At 41.8% G+C, this 25784-nt stretch overlaps 1 protein-coding gene across 5 annotated transcripts; it reads right to left on the bottom strand.

Moving 5' to 3' along the window:
• On the bottom strand, positions 1-24151 carry sorbs3 (sorbin and SH3 domain containing 3). Of its 5 annotated transcripts, none has more exons than XM_052066995.1 (21): positions 23838-24151; positions 13464-13521; positions 12420-12593; positions 11296-11362; positions 11057-11166; positions 10867-10930; positions 10421-10459; positions 9869-9953; positions 9298-9406; positions 7900-7953; positions 7708-7818; positions 7106-7155; positions 5139-5209; positions 3827-3885; positions 3685-3731; positions 3367-3481; positions 3149-3274; positions 1672-2169; positions 1478-1563; positions 1285-1391; positions 1-632 (listed from the first exon to the last, which is right to left on the bottom strand). In XM_052066995.1, exons 2-21 carry the CDS (start codon positions 13473-13475, stop codon positions 613-615), a joined length of 2004 nt encoding a protein of 667 aa, XP_051922955.1. In that variant the 5' UTR covers positions 13476-13521; positions 23838-24151; the 3' UTR covers positions 1-612. The 5 variants fall into 5 exon arrangements, with proteins under 5 accessions (XP_051922955.1, XP_051922958.1, XP_051922954.1 ...); XM_052066998.1 differs by having other exon boundaries at positions 1-1088; positions 2068-2169; XM_052066994.1 differs by having other exon boundaries at positions 1-1088; positions 23838-24150.
• Positions 24152-25784: the final 1633 nt, after the last annotated feature.

Below are 25784 nucleotides of genomic sequence, written 5' to 3'. Positions count from 1 at the left end.
TAATTTCGCAACACTCAGCCTTTTAATAGCTTTAAAAAACTAACATACCTGCTATACCATACATTGGAAAAGCAAATAGTTCTGAAGCAAATATATATTACACTTTGTATTTTTTTTATAAAAGCTTACACTCTGTACAGTGATCTTCAGGTTACTTGATTAATTTTACAGTGACAGTGTCATAATTTTTTCATTTTTTTTTAATGGCTGTCAAGATTATCCATAATTATACCACCACCACAAAGGATGCATTTATATTGTTTAAAGCAGGAAAGACATTAAGGAGCAGCATGCTAACAGCATGCAAATAATGTGCAGTGTAAATTTTTAGTGGCAAGACAGACAACTTTAAAACTGTCTGTTAAACAAGACAGACTTCTTCCTAACACATACAAAAGTCATGTTTTTTTTTTTTAATTCTAAATATGAAATAAAAGCCAGACAAGACATTTACAATCATTAGGAAGAAATCAGTGCATGTGCTAAGAGATTTTATTTTTTGCTTGTATGAAAAGCCTTGTGGATGGAGAAAAACCGAATGGCACAAATTGTCCCTTTCTAACTTATGGAATTCTAGAGAGAGAGAGAGTCATGTTGCTTCTTCAAACTTCTTCAAAGATCTGAAAAATAATCTGAGACAGAAAATGTTTGGAGATATTAGTCCTCGATTCCGCAAAATATTAGAAATTCAGACAAAATTATTTCAGTGGTTTGTGGTGGCATAGTGGTGGCTGAATGCAGGAAATTCGAATGAACAGTCCTGTGAAAAAAACATTTGCTGCGGCTGCAAATAATTGTGGGACAAAATCATTCGTTCTTTGCATGTCTTCATCATCCAGTCTTTCTTAAATTGGATTTATATGCAAGTACAAAGCCGGTGCAACACACTCATGCAGGGAGGTGAGGGCTTCTCTTCTCTGGTCATGGAAGAGCGGTGAACATGCATGTCCCATCTAAAGGTAGGTGATGAGGGTGGTTGTTGAGTTCTTGGAATGTGAATCCATGTGAAAGTGATCAAACAAAAAGTCAAACTGGTGTCACGTAATTCCCGGGGAAAGTCCCAAAAGCGTGAGTCCTTTCTGACGTACCTGCAGCACACATGTTGAAAATATGCATTATATCACAGAAAAAGTCAAGCCGTAAATTCAGCAGCCGTAAAAAGTAAATTCGGCAATGTTTCATTTTGTCCTCTAAATGGCAGCGCTGACACGTCATTTATTGATCGCGTTCTGAAAAAGTGTGCATTTTGGGTGTTGTGTCAGAAGCTCATAGTCAATTACTCACCTACAAACCAGCCATCGTCGCATTTCTCCATTACTTGGACAACGTCACCCTCCTTGAGTTCTAATTCATCTACATTCTGTGGTTTGTAGTTGTAGACGGCCTTATATCTGAATGGACATGAAATCAATAATTCAGTACCGTTACGACATTTCATTCTTTTATAATGGTGAAATTAGGTCGTGCACTGTATTACGGTTTACGTTGCACTGCTGTGGAGCCAGCAGTGCTTGGCACTTGTCCAGGTGGGAATGAGTTGGCCTTGGGATTGCAGAGAGCACCCTAGAGAGAAAAGAACGAACATCTGTCAGGTACGCAAAAGTAAAGAAAAGCACATCTTGGCAGATGTGGGCATAGAGTGAGTTTCCACAGGAGGCAGTGAGGGCAGACCTGTGAGAAATCATTGTGCCCGAGAGCGTTCACTGTGCTATGTGCCAATCCTGCTACAGAAGCAGATGGTGATGCAGAGCTGAGAGTGTTGTGGTTGGCAGGTGAAGCAGGTTTGGAGGAATTGTGAGGCCAAAGATTGGCAGGTTCTTTGGATAGCGATGTCTGAACGGGCAAGAGCGACTGTGCTGCTGCACCATAAGACAGGGGTGAAGGTGGATGCTGGGGGGAGTGCTCTCGTTTGGGGCTGACGCATGTGGGGCTGAAAGGGGACAATGGCGACTGCGGGCAAGGTGAGTAGAGCGGACGGCCTGGACTCTGGGGCCCAGGGGACATAGGAAACATGGAGCTTGTTGAGTAGTCGTCCGTGGAGTATTTGGTGCGGGGCATTTTGTTGACCTGAACGTAGCTGGCAGGGAAGATGCCACTCCGGTTTGTCCCTGAGATCCTCCCCTCCAGCCACTTGTCATCAACACATCGTGTTATACTTATGACTTCCCCCTAAGGTACAGAATGAACGCAGTTAATTAAGCATTCTTTGCTTAACTTGACAAACTTCATATTCAAGTCAATACCATTGCAGAGACAAAATATTTGAGATTGCAAAAGTAAAAACGTGAATCAGAAAGTTGCTAATTCCCTTTTTTCTGTAAATATTCTACACTTTGTTTGACAAATGCTTGAATGCAGCTACTCATTTATATATAAATGTTACAAACTATTGTTCGAAGCCACTGGTGCCCAAACTTTTTGGACCGAAGATCGACTTTTCGATCAACCAACCTCCTGCGATCGCGATACACTCGCACACGCACTCCATGATGAGCAGCCTGACACAGAGCCATGCGACGCACTTTTGCAGCCTGTTAATTACCGTCCCTCACACGTAGCGTTTTAAAGTGCTTCCCTCGGCCCTTTAGATTCCTAATCTTTGCCCTTGACATCGGTGAATTGTACACGAAACAAGCTCTGAATGAGAATAATGATAACGATAAAAGATATAGCCCAACACACACACAAGCGGCGATTGTAGACTGCTGAGCGCTAACAACTTCCGGTGACGCAGGTCACGCGCCACCGTAGTTTTAAAGATTGACCTGCTTGATTTCATTTTATTTTGTGAATACATTTTGTGAAAATTAGACTGATATGATGTTTAGGGTGCAGTGTACATTAACATATTACTAACATGCAAAAGACACACAAATGGTTAGGGGTTTTTTTCTCCTTTACACCGATTGCGATCAACTTGGGACCAGTCCGCGATCTACCAGTGGATCGCGATCTCCGCAATGGATAAGCTTTCAATAAATGAAGCCAGGACCTTCAAGTCTAGCCAGAGTGCAGTCGAAATTTGCGCAGCAATGGAATTTCAGTCATTTTTTTCATCAGAATGTATTAAACAAACAACAACAAGACGTTGCCTAGATTAAACACAGCAACATGCTCAATGTTTATATAGTACGAATACAGTACTGACTTTTCGAAAGGGAAGCTCAACTGGAAGGTCAGCGTTGAAATTGTACAGTGCCACTGCTTCACCATAGTCCAGCACCTGCACACTGGGAGGCTTCATTGGTGTTGGTTTCTCAGATGGAGGAAGAATCTGACGGGAAACGTCAAAAGCTCAGCTCAACTACGTGAAAAGACAAACCGAAAAACTGCATGACGTCAGAGCCACAATGGCGTTCTTTTTACCTCGACATATGTGGTGGGGAAAATGCCCGCTCGACCGTGATGTTCTCCTTCAAACCAGTTGGCGTCTACTTGCCTGTGGATGTAAACAATGTCGCCCCTATGCAGTGTGAGCTCCCTGTGTGAGAAATGAATTCAAGATGAAGCAAGAGCCCCAATAGGTCACAATATCAATATGTTGATTGTCGAGAACGGCAGACCTAAAAATCGTACTTTTTTTTTACACTTTTGTCCGACTTAGTTGATAATTCTATGTGTGGTCGTGCTTTATTCATTTGATACTTTAAAAATACAAAAAATCAGATCAATGTGGGGACTCACTTTGGCGATTGAGCCTGGAAATTGAATTTGGCCCGAGCTGCTTTCATCTGAAAGCAAAAAAAAACTGCTTAATATTTCAATGAAAACAAGATGACAAAAGTTGAAGCAGTCACATTTAATGCTGTTTTTCATAAGGATCTACCTTCTTTTCTTCTTTCTTGGGCGAGCGCTCCATGGTGTCATTGGAAGCAGAAAGTCGATCTACCGAGCAAAGTGATCATACAGCTGAATTAGAGAAGGCTAAAAAGTCCTCTGTTTCCTCTACTGCAAAGATGTCCAAAGTCCGGCCCGGGGGCCAAATCCGGCCCGCGGTCGAATTTCATCTGGCCCTCGGCCCCTGTCATAAAATCAGTGCCGTCTGGCCCGCAGGTTGTGTGCAATGGAACACGTGTTGCATTGACTGAGGTCTCGTAGACTGGGGAGTGATGTTTCATAGAGTACTGCTTCCCTCTAGTGGCTAAATGAGTAATAGCATTCACTAAATGAGTAATAGCATTTAGACACTAGAGGGCATCACTCACGAGTTAACAAGACATCACTCCGTGTTTATATTGACTGATATGTCATATTTCAAATGATCCTTGCAGTTGTGGATATGTGTATTGCTTGTTCATTTCCCTGTTGTTCGAGTCAAAGGTTTTGTGACTATTGAAAAGTCATGGTGATACATTTTATGTTTCAAATCAATCAACTTGCACTCAGGAGACTTCTGTTTAAGAAAAAGTCAAGTGAATAAGCAGTTGCATGTGATATACCTGTTTCAAATGAACCAAAAGAAATTCTTAAGATTGTTGAAATTAAAATAAAAATGGAAATGTGAAACAGACTGGCTTACTAAAATTTGTTGAACAATATTGTTGTTCAATGTAAAGAATGTCAGCCAAGGTCGGCCCCCCCCGACATTTTACCACATAAAATCTGGCCCCCTTGGCAAAAAGTTTGGACACCCCTGCTCTACTGTATTTTCATAAAAGAGCAAGTGGGATCTTCAAAACATCAACAACATACTGAACCTAAATAATTACGCTGATCTCATAAAACTAAAACAGGAAAACAAATGGGATAAAGCTAATCTCCAATATGCATTTTCGGCTCCACTTCCTTTTTTCCAAGGTTTCCTCTCTCCACACCCATACACTGTTCAGTTCAGCTTCACTTTTTTTTGTTTTGCTTTGGTATTACAAACCTACCATGAACACTTGATTAGCCTCAGCAGCAGACAAACTACGCAATGGAATACAAACCTGACCACATATTAAATTACCGGTACTGGGCGATTCTAGTGAGTCACAAGAGAGCTTATTGAGAGTGTATGGTCGTGTGGTGTGAAGCGGTGCTTTAAGCAACAGACCTGGATTAAAAAAAAACAAAAAACTAGCAAATGGGATTTGCATCAACAGCTCATTAAACATTGAAACATCTTTTTCAGATTGACATGAAAGAACTTTGTTTACCAAATGAAGGAGCGAAGACCGATGAGGGGCCAGCGGAGTGACGAATGGGCTGCTTAGGCTCAGATGATTGACTGAAAAGAATTGAATAATATGAAGTAACCTTTTTGCAAAGGTGCTCCGACTTTAGTACATATTCAGGTTATCTGTACATTACTTCAATATAAATCTTTCTGAACAAGCCAATTACCTCCCCCAAATGGCCTGATTTACAGTACAAGAATTGTTTGATGCTGTCGGCGTCAACAACGATTCTGATAAATGTTTTGTTACAGCCTAAAAACCGCAAGCTACGGACATTCAAAAATGCAGTCTAATCTAAAACAAAATAAACATAAATGCAGGTTAGGTGTATGTTTTTCAGCTGTTACCATTAGCTACTTTAACAGTTTTGGTTCGACAGTTAGCAAAGCTATGGGAAAACATTATGATAGCGCATTGTCATTTTTCGTCTTCGTGCTAGCAGGTTAATAAAGGAATGACACAGTAGTATGTGCAGAGGAGTTTTGTGTTGACGTGCAAATGAATCAAAATGGGTATTGTATATATTTGACAGTCAATCTGACTATGTATCAACCCTCCATTTTCCGATCCGCTTTATCCTCACAAGGGTGGCAGGGGGTGCTGGAGCCTATGCCAGCAGTCTTCGGGCAGTAGGCGGGGGACACCCTGAACTGGTTGCTAGCCAATCACAGGGCACACAGAAACAAACAACCGTCACACTCACACCTAAAAACAATTTAGAGTGTTCAATCAGCCTGCCATGCATGTTTTAGAATGTGGGAGGAAACCAGAGTACCCGGAGAAAACCCACACAGGCCCGGGGAAAGCATGCAAACTCCACACAGGAAGGCCAGAGCCGGCATCAAACCCATGACCTCTGCACTAAGAGGTCGACGCACTAACCACCGGACCACCGGGCTGCCCTCAATCCAACTATGACAAACATTTTTACTTTTGGACTTGGGCATTTCCGTCGGTATTTACCGGTATTATTTTTTTCTAAGAATTTATATCAGGACTTTTACTTTTATGAAAGTCTTCTTGACACTTTTATTCTAAAAATAGTAAGTACTTTTACAACCTCTGCCGCTTTCTAAACTATCATGAATTGGAAGAATAAGGGAAACCCTGTTTCCTGCTTAATTATTTTGTAACGCCAGTTGTTTATTTCATTGAGATTAAGCATCTTCATTCATCTATAAGCACTGAGAAACTTATTGAAACAGTAGCTCTGAATTACTCTGCAAACAAACAGAACCACGTGCTTCGTGTTAGCAGCAACTAAACATGTCAGTGTGACAGGATGCCGAAAAAGCAGACTACATTTTGCCACTTTGTCCTGTAATACCACAGATCCTTTACAAGAGACGCTTGAAAAAATGCCACTGAACCAAAAGCCTTAAAAGGTCAATCCCAGTGAAACCAACTGAGCAAATAACAGCGAGAATCTTCCAAGAATGCATTACACGCACGGTTAGAAATGCGGAATGCTGTCTCAAGGAGTAAATGTACTGTACTTAAACCTGTTGAGGTTATTTTGAGGGGGTGGGGAGACTTGAAGTGTAATCACTTTGTCACGACAAGTCAGGCAGGGAGAAAAAAAAAAGAAGCTCAAAGTGGTTTATTGTTGTGTTATGTGGTTATTGATCCTGGACTTTGCATTACTGTGGAATTTGTTTACACTCCTTGTCATAAGTTGACTCGGGATAATTAAAAATGAATACACAGGCTATATCTACAACTTCATTTGTTAGCTATTGATTATTTCCTAAAGCATACAAAACAGTTGAAATGTTAGATGTTGGATAATTTCATCGTTGATTGAAAAACGCATCACAAAAACCAAGTGAATGGCAAAGTAAATGAATAAGATTGGAATCTTACAATGCTCCTTTTGTCACAACCACGATTTAAAAATAAAGTCATTGTAGTTTTATCGACTATATTTTTTCCAAGTGGTTACAGACCTGTAGTTTGTGTTTCCAGCTCTTGAAGCAGTCACTGGATCCCTGGTCCCCTGGAAGCAGAATAGACTTTTCAAAGTTTGCTCCCTTCGGCCTCCACCGTCTCCCAACTTGGAGGAATTCTTTGAACAACACATGCAGGCAACACGGTGGTGCTGACCACTCCCCAGGGGAGTGAGAAATCAACTGGGTCCTACGTTCCTTGGCTCACCAAGTGCACTCATGATTTCAAAAACATTCAGAAACAGGAAGGGCAAGACATCAGCACACAGGAAGGATTATTTCCAAAGAATCTTTGTAGAACAGTGAATTTGGGTGCTCTATGCAAGTACAGCTGCACATTTAATTTTGCTGAGGTGCGAGTGTGAGGGGGAGGGAGGGATGCTGCAGGCAGATGATTAGACGGATGAGTCAACGTGCAAGACAGGGAGGTGATTCTTTAGTTGTCATCCAGGTCAGGACACACAAGAAACACAGCTAACAGTAGCAAGCGGTGATGCTCATACAGTCGAGATGGGAGGGATGGGCTGCGTTCTGGGGACTAACAAGGAGTCTTCAGCTGAGACGGTCAAGGAGGATTTGGGGCAGAGGGGGGTGCTCAGTACCTCACCCCAGCCTCGATGCTGCCGTTTCTTCTGGGACAGTCTCTTTTCCAGGCCCATGATATCAGAGTCCAACTCGGCCTCAAAGCGACTCAGTTCAGAGACCAGACTGGCCTGAGCCCAGGTAATGATGTCACAGTTGGCACTGGGCATTGTGGGCTTGTTTTTGCAAGATGAAACAGTGAGATTGCTCACCTCAACTGAAGGAGACTTTGACTTCTCAGCCCGTTTGTTTGGCGACCGGCAACCCTTTGGTCAGAAAAAAAACATTGACTTAAAAATGATTGTTGATAATGAAATGCAACATCATACACACAAATTGAGTAGGCTATGCTTCATTTATGGTTTCTGTTATTAAAGAGAAGTATAAGCATCAGTTTCATTTTTAACTAAGTGGACAACAGTGCATGAAGTAAATGTAGATATCTTGTGATGGTGCATTTGTTGTTCAACGTTTCTTACAGACAAATTGATGGCTGATAATTCCATTGATTAAGAGAAGGAAACAGAGCCAATTGAATTATTATATTCAAGTGGTTCATTAGTGCAAAAGTCATTATGTTAACTGTTATCGGTGAACATCTACATTTATTTTGTTGGAACAGTTTGTTTAGCTATTACACTGATTTTGCAGTTGCAATATATAAAACAGCCTGATAATGAATGTCTAACAGATTGAAAATGAATGAATGAATAAATGGGGGGGCAAGGTGGGCCTGTGATTCTCAATATCCTATAATCTGCCCTAGATGAACAAGAAATAGCATTTATTTGGTTTTAAACAAGAATATGAGTACAGTACTGATATATAATTATTAGGGGTCACCCGTGAGTTGGTGCCTATCTTAGCCCGTTATTTAAAATATATACTGTACTTAACAATAATACATACTGCATGTAAAAAACTGCTTCATGCTGACTGTAACACAGATAAAGGCACATTTGGTGCTGTTAAAAGTAGTTTATGTTATGATTCATTTCTCTTAAGTGAAATTAACTGAATCCCACTTGCAAACTCAATACAGTTAAACAAGAAAGTCCGATTTCCTTCTGTTTCCAATACTGTCGTGTTACAATAAATCTCTGCTGGCAGAAAGCAGCAAAGTCTTTTCCTAATGGTATGCCAAGGCCTTCCATTCCATTCACAGACCATAAAGTCACTGTGAAGCCCCCGACATTGGTCTGTGCACAGTTTGTCTCAGACACTCTTATGCTGCACCTCCAAAGGTTAACATCACAATACAAATCACAAAGCACTTCAGCTCCTGTGGGGTGTGTATGTGAATGTGTGTGTGAACAAATATTTATCTTAGTCATGATTGCTACATGCACTAACTCCGGAGGATTGTTGCTTTTAAAGAGGTTAAATTCCCTCCGGTCCTTGTAGAAAATACTTATCTGGAACAACTCTAAATATAAACCAGAGCGGAACTGCTAAGATCATGAATATGGAACTGAACAACATCTTTTGAAAAGATCTGTTGGATAACCACAAGTTAACTCATTAGCTTGTTGCGACAAGAACGCCAAAACAGTACCAGCCCATGAAAGAAGCTGGTTACAGAAGCAATTTTTGAACGCGAGACGTTGTACCTGGCCGAGGCTTACAGAAGAAACACCTTTTTCGGGCTCAAAGTCAAATATGCTCTTGGGTTGAGGCTTCTGCTTCCCTGGAACTGACAGCTCATTGACATCTTGGCTCCTGAAACATGACACCCAAGTGGATGTGCAAACACACAACCACCATGGGCGGCAACGTAATCATTGCCTTATTGTAAGTGCTGGAACAACAAATCCCAACTTGCAGCCCACCCCACCGCCTAGTCCGGACACGATTGTTGGCTTTCTTTCACATGAGGCGTGTTGCAGTGAATATGAAGAAAGCGCCCACATTTCGAATTCCACGGAAACCCATTCAGAAATGGCCTGTAAATTAATTGGCTCAACGGAGGTTGGGTTGTGACTTGCGCTGCTTTGTGCAGCCATTTTTTAAATTCTAAGAATTGGTTTGCTTCAAAGAGGTACCACAGTGTAGGGCCCCTGGATTCAGTTACAATATGCAAATAGGCTTATAATTGGCTATGCTTAAGTGTGCGCTAGATGCTCTCCAGTGCATACTAGGATATGCTCAGCTGTTTGTGAGCGTCAGTGGGAATCAGCTCACCAGTCAGGCAAGGCTCCATGTGGTGATAGCCTGAAGAGATATTGGTTGGCTTCTTCATCCTCTGTGCTTGTAGTGGCCTGCACGCCTGAGAATACATGTAATTGTTTTTTTTTTTTTTAATATATGACATGATTGAAAGATAAATGTTACATTTAAACAATGTTTATTTTAGTAGAAGCTCCAGATGGGCATGATAATCACTTAAATGATTCAAGAATGATTGATTGCGTTGTTCAAAATATCTTGAATTTTGAAGAAAGTGCACGACTTGGCTGGATGCAGCCAACAGAGGTGCTGAGACGTTGGTAGCCTCAATTAGCTTGCAACATAAAATCAGCTATGGGAAGTTGAGCAACATCCACAAAGACATCCACTACAGCTCGGATTGAAAGACGAGTTCAGAATGTTTAGGGAAGTTTTTGAAAAGCATGAAAAAAAATATTTTGAGAAGTTACAATGACTTGATTAAATAATAATCATTTTCCACAATGCTAAGGAAGAAAATCTAGTCAAATGACCATCCCTAGGAGAAGATGAAACACTTACCGGTACATCTAGCCGACAACTTGTCTGATTCCTCCTGCTCACACTCTGCTCCAAAAAAAAAAAAGATCAGACATCATTGGCTCCTATCTAAAATCATGACAAAGACATCACCATTGTGGCTTGTGATAAGAGCAGCACTTCTGCTTCATCTTTTCTTAATTATTTTGTTAATGGCACCGCGATTGGCTGACAATCAGTTCAAGGCGTAGCCTGCTGACTGCTTGTAGACGGCTGGGATAGGCTCCAGCATGCACGCGACCATCATGAGGAGAAGGGTCTCAAATAATGGATGTATTGATTATCAATGGTGCCAGAAACGCAGAAGGCAATGATAATGATCATAATAATTATTACGAGTATTTTTATAATATCAAAGGTGCCACCATGATTTGTATAGTGTGTCCCTGTTCTGTCAAGGGCAAGTGCATGAAGAGGAAGAAGAGCAATCATACCTTCTGGCTTCTTATGTATTTGTTTGAACATGCTCTTGTACCAGTCTCTGGGCTTGTTTACACTCTGTTGGAAGAAAAAGAAAGGAGGTAGGGAGTGTAAAAATATATTTGAGCTTCTCTATAGAGGGATTGTTCGCAAAACTAAAAAGTAAAAAGAGAGATGTCTTTTAAAATGTTTCTTTGTTCTTACAGATCTGGAGGCAATGGGCATCCCCGTTTCATCCACTGGCCCGATTCCTGAGAATTTGATGAGTCTTTCCTCACTTGTGGATGGAGGCTGAACCCCATTGGTAAGCCCTCCTGGGTGACAATTGCCAAGTTATTACTGGATTAAAACTTTCACCAATGCAGTCAGCTCATCTTGTTTGTTTTGTTGAATGTACAGTAGTATTTCCATCCAACTGCCCCCAAAATAAGGCTGAATTTTACCATGTGAGGGGCCATAATAGGATCCAAAACTGGGAGTAGTTGGGCCACTTCCATTGACATCAGATGCCTTGAGAAAGACAAGATTTGACTGTGTGAATAAGGCTTTTGTGTCATTCCATCAGCCATCCATTTAAGAACAATACATGAGTTGAAATATAAAAAAAATATACATACGTCACAAATTTGTTTGAGCCTACTTTACTGCTAAGTTCTGTCAGCTGAATAATCATTGTGGGTGAACATGCAAGTAGAAGAGAAGAGAAGAGGCCAGCAAGGCCCTCACTGCTGGCTAAACACAATCAAAAACACTGACCTACACTTACACCCTAAATTGTAATATCTAAATAAATATGTTATTAATCTCCCAATAATCCATTCTGTTCTTTTTGTTGCGCATTTGTATGTGATTTTTTTTTTGTCCAATCAGAACTCTGCTCTTCTTTGTTGTTAATCCAATATGCCCACAGCCTTCCGAATCAGTCGCACTGGCCAATGTAACCTATATTACCAATGGGACTGTTACTTTTAATAATCAGATTTCAAGTTTCAGCAGCCCGGTGGTCAAGTGGTTTGCACATCAACCTCACAGTGCAGGGGTACCGGGTTCAATTCCAGCTCCGGCTTCCCTGTGTGGGGTTTGCATGTTCTGCCTGGGCCTGCGTGGGTTTTCTCTGGGTTCTTTGGTTTCCTCCCACGTTCCAAAAAAAAACAAAAAACATGCATGGCAGGCTGATTGAACACACTAAATTGTCCCTAGGTGTGAATGTGAGTGCGAATGGCTGTTCGTCTCTATGTGCCGTGCGATTGGCTGGCAACCGGTTCAGGGTGTCCCCCGCCAACTGCCCGATGACGGCTGGGATAGGCTCCAGCACCCCCCCAGTGAGGATTGGGCGGTTCGGAAAATGGATAGTTGGCAGATGCAAAACTTGATGCACCCAAATTTGACTTGCAAAACAGTGATCTGTGATATATATTTCAGTTACATTTTAGTTGTGAGATGACACTGAAGTTTCTGGTACAAAAAGCACTTTCAGCCACGAATAAAAACTGTAATGCTAAATTTGTCCACATGAAGGGGCACTTGTCCTGAGAGAAGAGAGCTTTCCTGCCATTTCAGGACATACCCTGCACTCTCCAGAAGGAAACCTGGATGATCGGAGGGGGCTGAGAGGAGGAGTTGGCAATCCAGGGGAGATGACCACATCTTTGGTCAGGTCTGGAGATGTTATGATGTGCTGAGTAAAAGGACCACCAGGCTCCCTGGGGAAGCCATTTGGACAGCCAGCGTCTTCAAAAAGCTGCCATAATTAGAAAAAAAAATGGAAATGAGAACTATATTCATGAAGAAAGACAATGAGTGAACTTTGTGCCTGCCATGTCCTCCAGTTAGGTCTGGGTAAAAAAAAAAAAAAAGAAGAAAACCAGGAGGTTGAACTTTTCCCTAGACAGCAATGGAACATGACTAGTGACTAGCAGGACTAGTGAGCGGTGGCGTTCCACCCACTTCATCATCTCATTGTGAGACAAGTGCAGAAAGAACTCATTGAAGGTGCAGAGCGGGGGCACAGAAACAGGAGAGGACCATTATGAGCCTATTTACTCCCTATTCACCAGGCCGCCCCTCATCCTGCGGCCAAGGGGTGGAACTTGGCACGAGGGGTTGAGAAGGGGTCACTGATGTCAACCTCGGTCCAACAAGCTAGCTGTCGTCTTACGGTCGCCGTGGTGATCTTTTTACTGCTGCCTAACGATGGTCAGTGTGACTCTATGATTCGAACTTTTGAATCAGGTGCTTCGCTCCCCGTGTGTGTGGTTCCTGGCGGTCATGAGAAAGCTCCACAACTTCATCGTGGCGCCATAAAATTTGGCACAATGCGATGGGATGCAATTCAACAACTCAAATAAAAATGTGCTTCAGGTAATGGTGGTCACATTCATAGTTTGCAGTGGTCAAAAACTGTATTGATCACATTTTGTGTTTTTATTGTCACCTTTATCGCCAGCATAGCACCTCATATGACTGGGCAGGTGTATTCCAATGTTCTCGAGGAATTGTGAAAGAGCTTGATTTAGAATGTTTTTCCCAAAAAAATACAGGAGTCAAAGGTTTGGCCACTTTGTTAATGTCATGTCTTAAATATCTAACATCAACAAGTTTTACATTTTACCTGCGACTGCATGTGCTCACTTGTTGGTTCTTGTGGGGCAGAGTCTCTCCCAAAGTAGCTGCAGATAAACACACACCAAAAAAGTGTCAATAAACACAACAAAGCATACATTCCTGCACTAAAAAGCGATATTATCATCAGATGAGTCTTTTATTTGTGTTTTGCTTTCTTTTGTGCGATTCACAGGAGGGAACGCTGATATCCTCAAATGAGCGGGGACAGGAAAAACCCTTTTAATGTGGAACTATTAGCATAAAATTTTAAAAAGTAAACAGAAGATCAATTTGATGCACTTCATCAAGTATTGCAAATTATGCAAGAAATGTTTTTTGTTGCTGTCGTCCTTATAATCCAACTTTTAAATCAACTAGGAATCCAAAGTTGTCTGAGACATGATAATGCTGCCATGCTGTGACATGTGACATCACAGGGACTCAATCACCTCTAAGAACAGAAATTCATTCATTCATTCATTCATCTTCCTAACCGCTTCATCCTCACTAGGGTCGCGGGGGTGCTGGAGCCTATCCCAGCTGTCAGCAAGCAGTAGGCGGGGGACACCCCGAATTGGTAGCCAGCCAATCGCAGGGCACACAGAGACGAACAACCATGCACGCCCTCACTCACACCTAGGGAAAATTTAGAGTGTTCATTCAGCCAGCCATGCATGTTTTTGGAATGTGGGAGGAAACCGGAGCACCCGGAGAAAACCCACGCAGGCCCGGGGAGAACATGCAAACTCCACACAGGGAGGCCGGGGCTGGAATTGAACCCGGTACCTCTGCACTGTGAAGTCGATGTGCTAACCACTGGACTACCGGGCCGCCAGAACAGAAATTGTTTTACCATTTTCTTCTTTGTTATTGCTCCGTGGCAGAGTGCAAAAGTGTTGAGTTGTTCTTTCTGATTTGTCACTGGAAATGTAAAAACTGTTGAATTGATCCACCCAGAAACGCTGTGAATTCAATTTAGTGTCTCTTCAGATGCACTAATTTTTTGGTCGTAGAATCAGGCCTTTTTAACCCTTAACCTTTTGACCTGGGAGTCATCATAAATCATGTTTTACATCCAGTCAGAGTTGACAGTGTTCCATTATCTAGTGCCCCAGTATTCCAGAGGAAATTTAGCATCACCCACTTTTCTTGTTGCTTGGGAAAAATTCACCCACAATGACTGTGACTCACATCTGTTCCCGGTCGTACAGTGTTGGACTGATAAAGCGGGTCAGCTCTTGAAAACATTAACTATAATCAACTCCCGCTCTTATATTTAAGACTTTGTTTCATGATCACATGTTGCGGTGGGAATGAAGCAGACAGGCAATCGTCCACAGCGGCGAATGTGTGACCCCTGAATGGCATCATTCCTGTCCAAGAGATGACAACATTTGCTTTGGTAGAAGTGTCATTCTTTCTCAGACGACACTGGTACTGGTGTCAGCACTGCACAACATAGAGGGGCTTTGTAGAAGGCAAGACCATGGTTGATATTGGGAGTTCATTGACAATTGACTGTTCTAGTGTAAAACGACGCAAATGGGGTGTGCGAAAGTCCATGTGTGTGGAAACACAACAGGCTGGTTGGGGGCTGTCCGACAAAGTTTTCATTGATGAGTTTTCCGTATGGAATTTGCAGCCTTCAGGACTGTGGTCAAGTATGTGAAACCAGCTATGGGCAGCACAGAACGCATGAATCCAATGGGTTTTTTTTCTTTCTGGACAACAATGTCAGTCTATCAGGCTCATTGTCTCTTAATAAACTTGGTTCCTTTTTTTTTTTATAATAAAATTTCTGCTTGGTGATGACAGATTGATTTTTATTGCCCAAAACAGTGACAGCCAGCTCATTATCTGTTCAACAGAAAACAATGCACACAAAATACATCACTTAATATGTTGGACACAAGCAGCGTCACACTCAGCAGAATGCGGCTGAAGGCCCATGACCACATGAGTAATGTACTGGCATTTGCAGAAAATAATGTCTTCCTGGAACCACACTCTATCTCACAAAAAGCACAAATAATATTTGTTTTTAAGCCATGTAAAATGTGTCAAAATACTTTGCCATTAATTGCTCCAGGGTTCCCCCTTAGATAACGAACGATGTAACTTATTTACTCTTGTGGCACTAAGCATCCATTTTCTATGGTGCTTGTCCTCATTAGGAATGATGCCAAGTGACGTTGGGTGAGAGGCGGGGTATACGATGGTCTGGTCACCAGTCATTCGCTTGGCAAATATTGACAACAATCATTCAGCATTCACACCTACAGACAGATTTGAGCCTTCAATGAACCTAACAAACCTAACTTGTTTTCGGAATGTGGGAAGAAGGCAGAGTAGTCTGAGAAAACCCACGCAAGGAGGAGGAAACATGGAAGGCCAGAGCTGTGATTTAACCCCTAATGTCAGAACTATGAAGCACACATGCAAACCACTGCTGTGCCCTCTGACGACACTATGGGAAATACAAACACTAAAAAGTTATTTCTCCCTAATATATACCCCTTAAGAATCGTGAGAATATCGTACAGCATTAGGATTGCTAGGGCAATGGCAAAGATACTGTTTATTTTAATGAAGGCCATCAAAAAGGATTTAGAAGTTCATACAGTAATTCCATATTCCAAGATTTATCCACTTCCTGCAGGCCAATTTGGCTCCACTGGTGGAAGTCCAAATAAGCTCATAATAATATCAGCCTCTCTTTTTCTCTCGGGGTCAGCATCCAGCGCTGCATCCGTTCGCCTCTTGGGCAAGAATCAATGCTTCCTAATAAGGAAAGACCCTTTAAAAAACAGTCAAGCGTCTGGTTTTGACGTTGAATGTGCGGTGAATGCTTACATAATGACTGAGCATCAAGAGCAGATGCAGAGCTGTAGCACGTTCACCCCCCCCCACCCCCACCACCACCCCCACCCCCACCCACACACACTATGTGAAATGTCTATTAACACCCCAGGAGCTGCTTTTAGGATGGAAAATCAAAGTACCATAAAATGTCCAGGTGCACCTCAGATTAAGATTGATTAAATAGATTAAATGAGCCGTTTGAGATAGTTCTTGCAAAGCAGACTTCCTACTTTCTACCTGCAGCCGAGTCAAATAGCAACCGTGATTTTATTTTGTGGGGGCGGAGTAACACAGGGCATGCAAGATGAGAAACTTGGATTATCACAATATACTTCTGTCGACAGGAAACCCATTCACTTACTGCGAGCAATGGACCAGATGTTGGGAAAGACTAAAAATGGAACCTAAGTCTGAATGTACAGATCTCCATTCAAGTAATCCAAGCAGAGCCGTTTATCAGACTTCTGCACTGTGACTCATCGTCTAACTGTGAAAAAAGTTAACCAGAACCAGATGACGTACAAGACTATCATTAGAAGTTACTGTGTCCAGCAGGTCAATGGACTTCACCGCACCCATAGGATTCTGGATGTGTCATCACATCAAAGCACATGATGATGATGTCATGCGCACATTGCTGGATGTGTCCTAGATGTATTTTCCGACACAGTTTTTAAAAAATATATATTTTTACTTCTTAGGTTGCACATCAGGGTTTTGAGGTATTTTCATTTTTTTTCCGGTTTGGCCTATAAAAACTTGCACACTACAGATTTTACCATGTGTTGCACTTTATAGCTATGACATTTGAGACAAAAAGTCCACCTGTAGCATAACATATCCATTCATTCATAAATATAGTTACAGTATATATTACACATTATAAAGGATTATTATGATAACCTGATGTCAGAGACAGCACCCAAAAAATAATAATAATAATAATCTCGAAATGTCTACTTGGGTCTCTGATTATAGAATTAAGTCAACATATGTTGACCGGTGTAATTAATAATTTAAGTAAGATACTTTTTTATTTACTTTGCTTTTGAGTGTCTAACTATTTTTTGCAAATGCTCTTAAATATGTAATTATATGAAGCACTTTGATCTTATGTATGAAATACGCAATATACATAAAGCTGCCTTGCCTTGCCTGAGCTATCCATACATCCATTATCCAAACTGATTTATCGTCACGAGGGTTGCGGGCATGCTGGAGCCCATTCCAGCTGTCTTTGGGCAGTAGACGGGGAACTGGTTGCCAGCCAATCGCAAGGCCGACATAGACAAACAACCATTCACGCTCACAATCACACCTAGGGACAATTTGCAGTGTTCCATGAACCTACCCTGCATGTTTTTGGAATGTGGGAGGAAACTGGAGTACCCAGAGAAAACCCAAGCAGGCACAGAACTTTGTTCCAACTTCTCAAACTGACCACACAAAACCCAGTGAATGACATGCTCGGTGGTGACACCTGAATTTCTTTTACTTGAATGTGAACCAATGGGAAAATCATGATTCATGGTCAGAGGGAGGATCCGGTCATTTATAAATCATCCACAGAGTCAAGTGATGATGTGAGCTGACACAATGATCTAAGGCGTCTAAGGGGACAAATAAAAAGGTCACTTGATCAGCCTTCCAACAAATTAAGCCTTGGACAAAGTTAATCATTGACTCCCATCAGGCACACAATCTGGTGAGTGGAAATCTTAATCCAAGAAGGATACTGACCAGAACTAACAGTACATTACCGGTACTTAAAAAGGCAATATTTGGTAAAAAGTCTTAAATTACTATGAGTGGCACTCCAATACAATTGTCAAGAGACCTATTTTGGGTTTCAACATAGATTAGGAAAGGCTGTTGAGATGTGAACATAAGAAAATAATGGGATAAAGTGTTGCAGCCATTCGGTTTATTTCGGGAATGTGGTGGAGAAAACATTGTCAATTTAAGAAAGATCTCAGCCGAAAATGAATGCCGGTCTGGACCGAGATATACTGTACACGTTTGTGACATTGGATAAGCTTTTACAAATTAGACCAAAACAAATGCATTTTATTAATACAAAAGGCTATCTATCAGGGAATAAACGATCACCAGCACAATGTTGCTATTGCAGCTGACCGAATATAGTCATGAAACTGAAGAAAGGCGATATCTTAAACTGATGAGATTATTCTGAAGCCATTTGGTGATTGTTGACGTCCAAATGTTCCTGAGTTGCCGGCTGAAATATGTGAGAGGTGTTTGAGGTGCTGCAGGGTTGATCATAAACTCTGCTGCACAAACCAAAACAGACGGAGTCCATACAAGGACCTGCAGCGCAAGTTTATCATATGTAGTTATTGGGGGATACGCTCATCTATCAGGAGAGGAGTTTTTGCCTCCTTGTATGGCGCTTCTGCAGTTGGAGCAGCAGCAGGACTGGAGTGTTTTTCTTGTCAACAGAAAGGAGCTGTGAGCAACTAAAACAACATACCTGAAGTGAAACCTGAAATTCCTACAAAATGAGTGAAAAAGTGAGCATCAATAAATTGATAGAAATTGGAAATGTAGTCATTCAGACGTTTTCGACTACTTATCCTCTTCAAGGTGGAGCTGGATCCTATAGCGCACTATTGTCAAAGTCAAGGCCCAGGGGCCAGATGTGGCCCGTCAAATCATTTTATGTGGCCCGCGAAAGCAAATCAAGCATGTTAAGTTCCATGATGCGTGCTAAAATCTGAACCAAAATTTCAAATTGTCATATGTAGCGCACAATAACAGTGATGGTTCTTGACTTCTGATTTTAAAACTACCGGTAGTTATTCATCAATTTGTTGTGCGCTGTGTATGCAATATTTGGAGGGGATTAAACATTTGTATGGTTTCCCAAAATTCATAACGACCCTCCCAAGGGAAACTGGAACTACAATGTGGCAGGCGACAAAAATGAGTTTGACACCCCTGCTATAGCAGATTGACTGCAGTGGCAGGGCAAAGTAACCATTTTCTACCACTTTGAGTCTTTATTGTCTTTGGAATGTGGGAGGAAGCCACAATCGCTCAACTATGAGGCAGACGCACAAAACAAATGATCAACAGTGTGCTCGATTATTTCCATTGGATGTGATCATTCCACTCATCAATAATGTCCCCTTCCAAAAAAAAGCAGTGTATTGGGGTAAACATCTGAAAGGAACTAATCACTGTATAATCTGCTGCTTCCAACTTTCCGAGAACAGAAAAACCCGCATCCTCAACACCGTGAGTAAAATGTCACAAATCCTCTTGGCTGTCATTTCGCATATCTAAAGCTGATGGTGCCCCACTCATATGCGGGCTGACACACGGACCCTCCGAAATATTACAAAGGGAATCAGAGGCATCTGTGGAAATGATTGTGACAGCGAGGGGAGCCTTGGGAGTGATGCTTTAAGCCTGTGGTGTTCAATCTATGGCCTGGGGGCCACTTGCGACCCACAATCCTTGTTTCAGCGGGCCAAGACATGATAAAAAATATATATATATATTATATACACACAGGAAATTACATTTGGCATGGGCCGCACGGTTAGTTTAAAACAGGTAAAGGTGGGCAGAGTGAAAAGGGAGGGTGTCAAAAAAATAGGTGCCATTCCGACTCAAACATTTGTGTATGTACCGTAGAACTTTTCTCTATATTCGAAGATACAAATAAACCATATATAATTTAAAAATTAACACAATTTATCTTCAAAACACTGGGGTGAATAACGATAATTCCATTTTAGTTAAATGTTTAGTTAAATAGTTTCTTCACTTTGTGCTCTTAGGCTGATTTATGAAGACATCACATGAATGATCCTCAAAGTTAGTGTTTGAAAAATGGTATATGGGATAGTGGGCTGTTCGGTTGTCCAGAATCCTCTACTATTTGCCTTAAAAATCCTCAACCACAGTCAAACCTCGTTACAACATACCTCAAGGGACATAATGAATCTGTATGTTATAACAGTAGTAACCATTTCCAATCAAATGAACGCCAACTACGACGTATAATTCAGTATGAACATTTATAGTTGTAAAAACATGAACATGTAGTACAGTACAAACATGTAAATTACAAATCTGTCTATGTGAAGAAAAAATGATTTTAGAAGACATGAAACGAACAACTACAGCGCTCTTACTTCATCTCTGAAAACATTCAGTCAGCAAATGTTACAAACCATGGGCAACTGCTAGTGCCGCCGAGAACTGGGAGACTCCCTTTTGAAAGTGAGAGAAAATGTCAGCCTTCTGAGACAGCTAGATTTGCTTCCGTTTGCCAGACCATGTGCTCAGGATGTACAACAATGAACAGTGTCGAGCAGTAACGTTGCTAAGCAACAGAGGGTATCCCGCGTTGTACATTTTGTTCATAAGCAAGGTCGTGACGGCAGTTAGCTTCCCGTGGTTTGTTATAATGAAGGCCTTTTCAGCATTTTGTGGGAAAAATTTTGGTCGGTCTTGTGACGTTTATGTTATAAAGGTTGTAAGCAAAATCGACAAATTTTGTGAAATCGGTACTTAGAAATGTGAACATAATAGGGGATAAAAAGACAACGGGGTATGTTGAAACGAGGTTCTACTTTATTTAATTTAAAACCTTTAAAAGAAAGCTGATGAAATTAACTATACAATGCAAACAACATAATTGCTTTCTTGACTGATTTTGGTGTGTTTCAAAAAGTTAAAGAATTGTAAAGTGGCCCTTTCATCCTTCCATTTTTCTGTATGCAGACCTCAAATGAAAAAGCTTGGACACCCTGCAACCTGTGAAAATATTCGATTTGCTTTTTCAATGTGTGGCAAATCAGGCAGGCAAGAGCGGATGTGGGGAGTGATGAGACTTGTTTAAAAGTGTATCCTTGTGTATGACCACTCCTGAGTTAAGTGTTCTAATCCTGCAAGCTCGGAGCAGCCAGACAGGTTTCTCAACATTAAAAAAATAAAAAAATAATTAATAAACTGTCTCTAAATAACACGCAATGTGTTTTTATGGATTGATCTTTAGGACAAAGCGTGTACTCACCTCCCAAGTGGAAACTTCCCTGCTCTCACTACATATTACAGTCAGAATACAAGAGCTTGATCTCTCTCTCTCTCTCTCCCCCCCCCCCCCACCCCTTTCTCCCTGTCTTTTTCTCTTTCCCTCCCAAGATCTCGCCCCGCATGCCCCTGTAGCAGACTTCCCAGATGACAAGCATCACCATAGCAACCCCTTCGGCCCCACTCAAAAGGCACCCTGCTCTTGGCTTGTCAGTTCAGGGGACCTGACTCTGTGAAGAAGCCCTTTTGTTGTGATAAGGTGCTATTTTACAGCCTGGGGTTAACCAAAGGGGAATGAGAGCAGTTCATCACCTCCACCTCCCAGATACTTCCCAGTGACTCTGTGACACCACCACTTAGTATCTTTATCTGTCTTGCAACTCCCTCTCCTTGTGTGAGTAAAGGCCAAAAGCACCAAAGGAGGATGGGAGATCTTTCTCTTCTACTGGCTCATTACTTAAACGCCACGTCATCCACTCTGTTTAAAGCAGAGTCTCCCATGAGTTCACACCAACACGTGCTAAATAAACAAAGACTGGATGACAGTTTGTCCCTCCGATGGCAATTTATACTTTTGCGTATTCCAAATTCCTGATTCGAACGTGCCCAGTGGGATGCCATTACCCTTACACACAATGCTTGCCCAATTAGAACTTGGCTTTCCAGTTCACCCACACATCAGCGAGTGTACGAAACCGAAACAGGAGCGCGCTAACAGGTTTGTGTCCCTGCCGCAGTCAAATGATCCAGTTACGTGTCGCAATCTGATTGCTTTCTTTCGCAGGTGCCCTTTCATCTCTGGAGCAAACAAACGAAAGACATCCTGGAGACTTTTGTTTGCTGTAATATTCTCTGTGTATTATCTTTGGTTCAAGTCAGAAAGTGAAGGACTCCAGTAGTTAAATAATTCAGTGGTCTAGCTTGCTGGTGCTCTCCAAGGCAGATATCCATTTACTGAGCCTGCTCTCCTCGCAGTTTTGTTTTTACCAAATAGTTGAGCTTCTGAACTTGAGAGACAAGCATGTGTGGGTGAGTTGGGGCAATTACATATTCCCGCCATGAACAGACTTTGTCCCTACTGTGAGCACATCTAACACCCTGTCACTACGTGGCAAATCATGCAAGAGGCGATTGACACTTTGACCCCGTCCGTCACAACACATCCTAGTTCATGACATACCAATCTGTGTTCTTTACGGAATGTTAACCGGGTAAGCAACTTTAACTTTCTCAAAACAATAACGTTTCAAAAATGGGCACTTTTTCCCCTGAGGCTCTCATGGTGACACCCGAGACTCATGTTAAAAACTGTACTTTGACTCAAAATGTGTTTCGTAGTTAAACACTTAGGTCTCTATTTTTGTGCTCAGTGCAGGTCGAGCTCAAAGTGTGGTCTACATCTGCACAGAGGCAGGCTAGACTTGGTTTTGGTATTTTCACAGGTGCCAGCAGCTTGACGCACTTATTATTTTGATCACCTTGTTCGGATGCACAAATAAACATGTTGTTAAATCAATGCCTCCGACTGTGTCGGTCACAGTTGAACAACATTATCTTCCCAAACGTTTGAGTTTGTGGTTGTACTGACACAATTTAGCATTGCCATGCAAATACAATACAATATGAGGTGCTTAGTCCACCCTGTGTGTGTGTGTGTGTGTGTGTGTGAACACTTTGCAACTGCCCTCATTTGCACTGCGCAATCAACAATAAGCCATAGTTGCGACTTTTATTGGTGTAGGTGAGTACACCTGAAAGAAGAAAATCAAAACTAATCTAATCTAATCAGAAGAATCCATAACGCCCCATTGCTTCCACCACATCCATAAAAACCACAGGATTAACTTTAGAACAAACTTGTGATGTCATTTGCGGGAGTCCACAAGTGTAGAAATGTCACACGAACAGGTACAGGTACACACTGGTTAGAAAATCACTGCGGTTATCTTTTCTGAGGTAGCACTGAAGGAATGTAAGCATGAGAACCAACATGTAACCATCAGGGTGTATTTGTTTTAGCAGTAAACAACATTTTCTACATACATGTCCCACATCTATCCTCATAAAGCCTCGAGGGAACTTTAACTGGGTGAAAAATAACAAACTTGAACAAATGCACGAAGATGAATGAACAATTGCTTTAGCACTTGGCGTCTGAAGCTTTCGCACACACAGCAATACTGATAAACATCAGGACAGTCACATTTTTCTCATGACGTGTTGTGAAACTTCCTACATTGATGATATCCCTCGAATTGCGGTAGACTTATTGTTGACTTTAGTTTTGAGTAAAAGCAATCAAATAAAAGGGTTCTATAAACACAGACGGCACTGATAATGGGGGGTCATCCTATGCTGCAGAAGCAATCTAACAAAGCATGAGAATGACATGATTTCTTTTTATCTCCTCCGACCTGTGACCTGGCTGCGCTCAAGATGTGTGCAGTATACTTACAGGCAAGCGCGGGCTGGCCGGGGTCTCCTCAACACAGATGAGTGAAGGAAGGAAGTGAAGAAAAAGAGGGAGGAAGGCGCTGCTGCTTTTCTCTTTCTTTCTCTTGTTCTCTGTCTCCAACCAACAGCGTGTCTTTATCTTATGTTGAACCCTCCAGCGTGGCTCTGAAAGTAGGCGAGGGCGGGTAGGCGGGTGTGTGTGCGTGCATGTGTGTATGGCTTGTGTTTGTATGTGTGAGTGCAAGCACATGCTTCAGAGCTCATCAGGGAGATGGCGCTCGCTAATAGTTTCCATCCACAGCTGGAAGTAATAGAGCTTCCCATTCAGGCCATTCAGGCTCTGTGGCACCGCCTTTCATGCGAGACACGATGAGGTTGTCTTCTCTGAACTGAGGGACATGTCGTGTAATTGCATAGTCTTATATATAATGTGCCACATTTGAATAAGGCACAAAATAGAATAGAATGCCTTTACTGTCATTGTATGGTGCAACTCCAAGTTTGTATTTGAAGAATAAAATGACTGTCTGTCGTGCAAATAGCAATAAGGCACACATTTTATATGTACAGTGTAAAAGTGTTTTGGATTCGTGTTGGTTTTATTGTGAGCTCAGTGCACTTGTATGGTTGTATGACACAGTCTCTGAGTCTGTTTGTTCCGGTCCTGATGGGCCGGTAGCGCCTGCCAGGGGGCATTGGGTCAAAGAGGGGATTGGGTGCGATGGCTTTTGCCACCTGCGACTGCCACAGCTCTTCTCAGGCAGCAGGACGTTAAGGATGTTGACCACTCTCTGGAGCCTCTTCTGTTGTGCCTCAGTGAAGCGGGAGAAACGCACTGTGATGCATGACGTCAAAACGCTGTCTATGGCTGAGGGAAGAAGGAAGTAGAGGTGACAAAAGTTGTGACAGTTCTTAAGTAGCAATACCGATCTTTGTAGCGGGGACAAAAATCCATTATTCTAAAAATTAGCATTTTCATGGCAGGACTAACCTTTTCCGGTATGGTGAATAGTAGAACATAGCTGTTCCACAGTAGAAAAATTAAAATGCATACCTCATATACTGTTTCGTCTTTTGTTTAATGTGATACTCGGTAGCATTTTCTTATGGAACATGTAGAACACTTACCACTATCTCTTCATCCTTTTCTACAGCCAGCCTCTTGGTGGTTTTTATTCTTCATTTGTGAGCCCTGGTCGATAAACTTGTGACATTTTGATGCACTGACATGTTTCTAACAATCATTCATTTTGCAGATTTTGTTTGTCCAATTGTAACTCCATTTTGTTCTTTATTTTGGGGTCTAGTACCACTTTTGGCCACAAGACGGCGGTACACTGTTGTGTTTGGTCCTGTGTGAATTTGACAAGAGGAAATACAAAATATTTCAACATACATGTCATTTTTTCTGACGAGAACAGGGAGTAATAATTGAATGCCTCAATCCTCCCCATCCTGCGCACATAAAAAAAGCAACGGCCCTCAGTTAATGTTATAATGTCCATCTTTGGACATGATTCTTGTTGTACACTGTGAGATAAGTTTGTTAGTATTACTGTAAACACGGGGATCGGAACACTGCTGCAATACTATTACAATATTTTTGTCTAATCGTTCCTCTTTTTACTCTCTCTCAATATATTGCATGTTTTTGAATGTGTTTGTATTATTTTAAAGTGTGTTTCAAGCCACAATTAATGCCATAAATGCTGTAAAACAACCTTAGTGGGTATTTCACAAGTGGATTTCCATATCGCTGATTTCACTTATGTCACATTTCGGTTTTTCGGTCTGGCCAGCAGGTGGCAGGAGCGGTCTCCCTAGCACACCTGCTGGCAATCATTAATCTATAGAGACACTATTTAAGGACTCCTACGTTCTACACCTGTTGTGGGAGTATTGTTTATGGCATTGCTTACCTCGTTGCTTACCTCGTTGCTTACCTCGT

The sequence above is a fragment of the Hippocampus zosterae genome, chromosome 6, assembly GCF_025434085.1.
Source record: "Hippocampus zosterae strain Florida chromosome 6, ASM2543408v3, whole genome shotgun sequence".
NCBI lineage: Eukaryota > Metazoa > Chordata > Actinopteri > Syngnathiformes > Syngnathidae > Hippocampus > Hippocampus zosterae.
The sequence above is the reverse complement of the archived record's forward strand: the minus strand, read 5'-3'. Positions and strand labels throughout refer to the sequence as shown.

Coding starts and splice junctions, on each gene's coding strand:
- sorbs3 (XM_052066994.1), bottom strand. Junction 11,363..12,419: donor TTCCTTCTGGAGAGTGCAGG/GTATGTCCTGAA, acceptor GTCTTTCTCAAG/GCATCTGATGTCAATGGAAG. Junction 10,931..11,056: donor TGCCCATTGCCTCCAGATCT/GTAAGAACAAAG, acceptor TTCTTCCAACAG/AGTGTAAACAAGCCCAGAGA.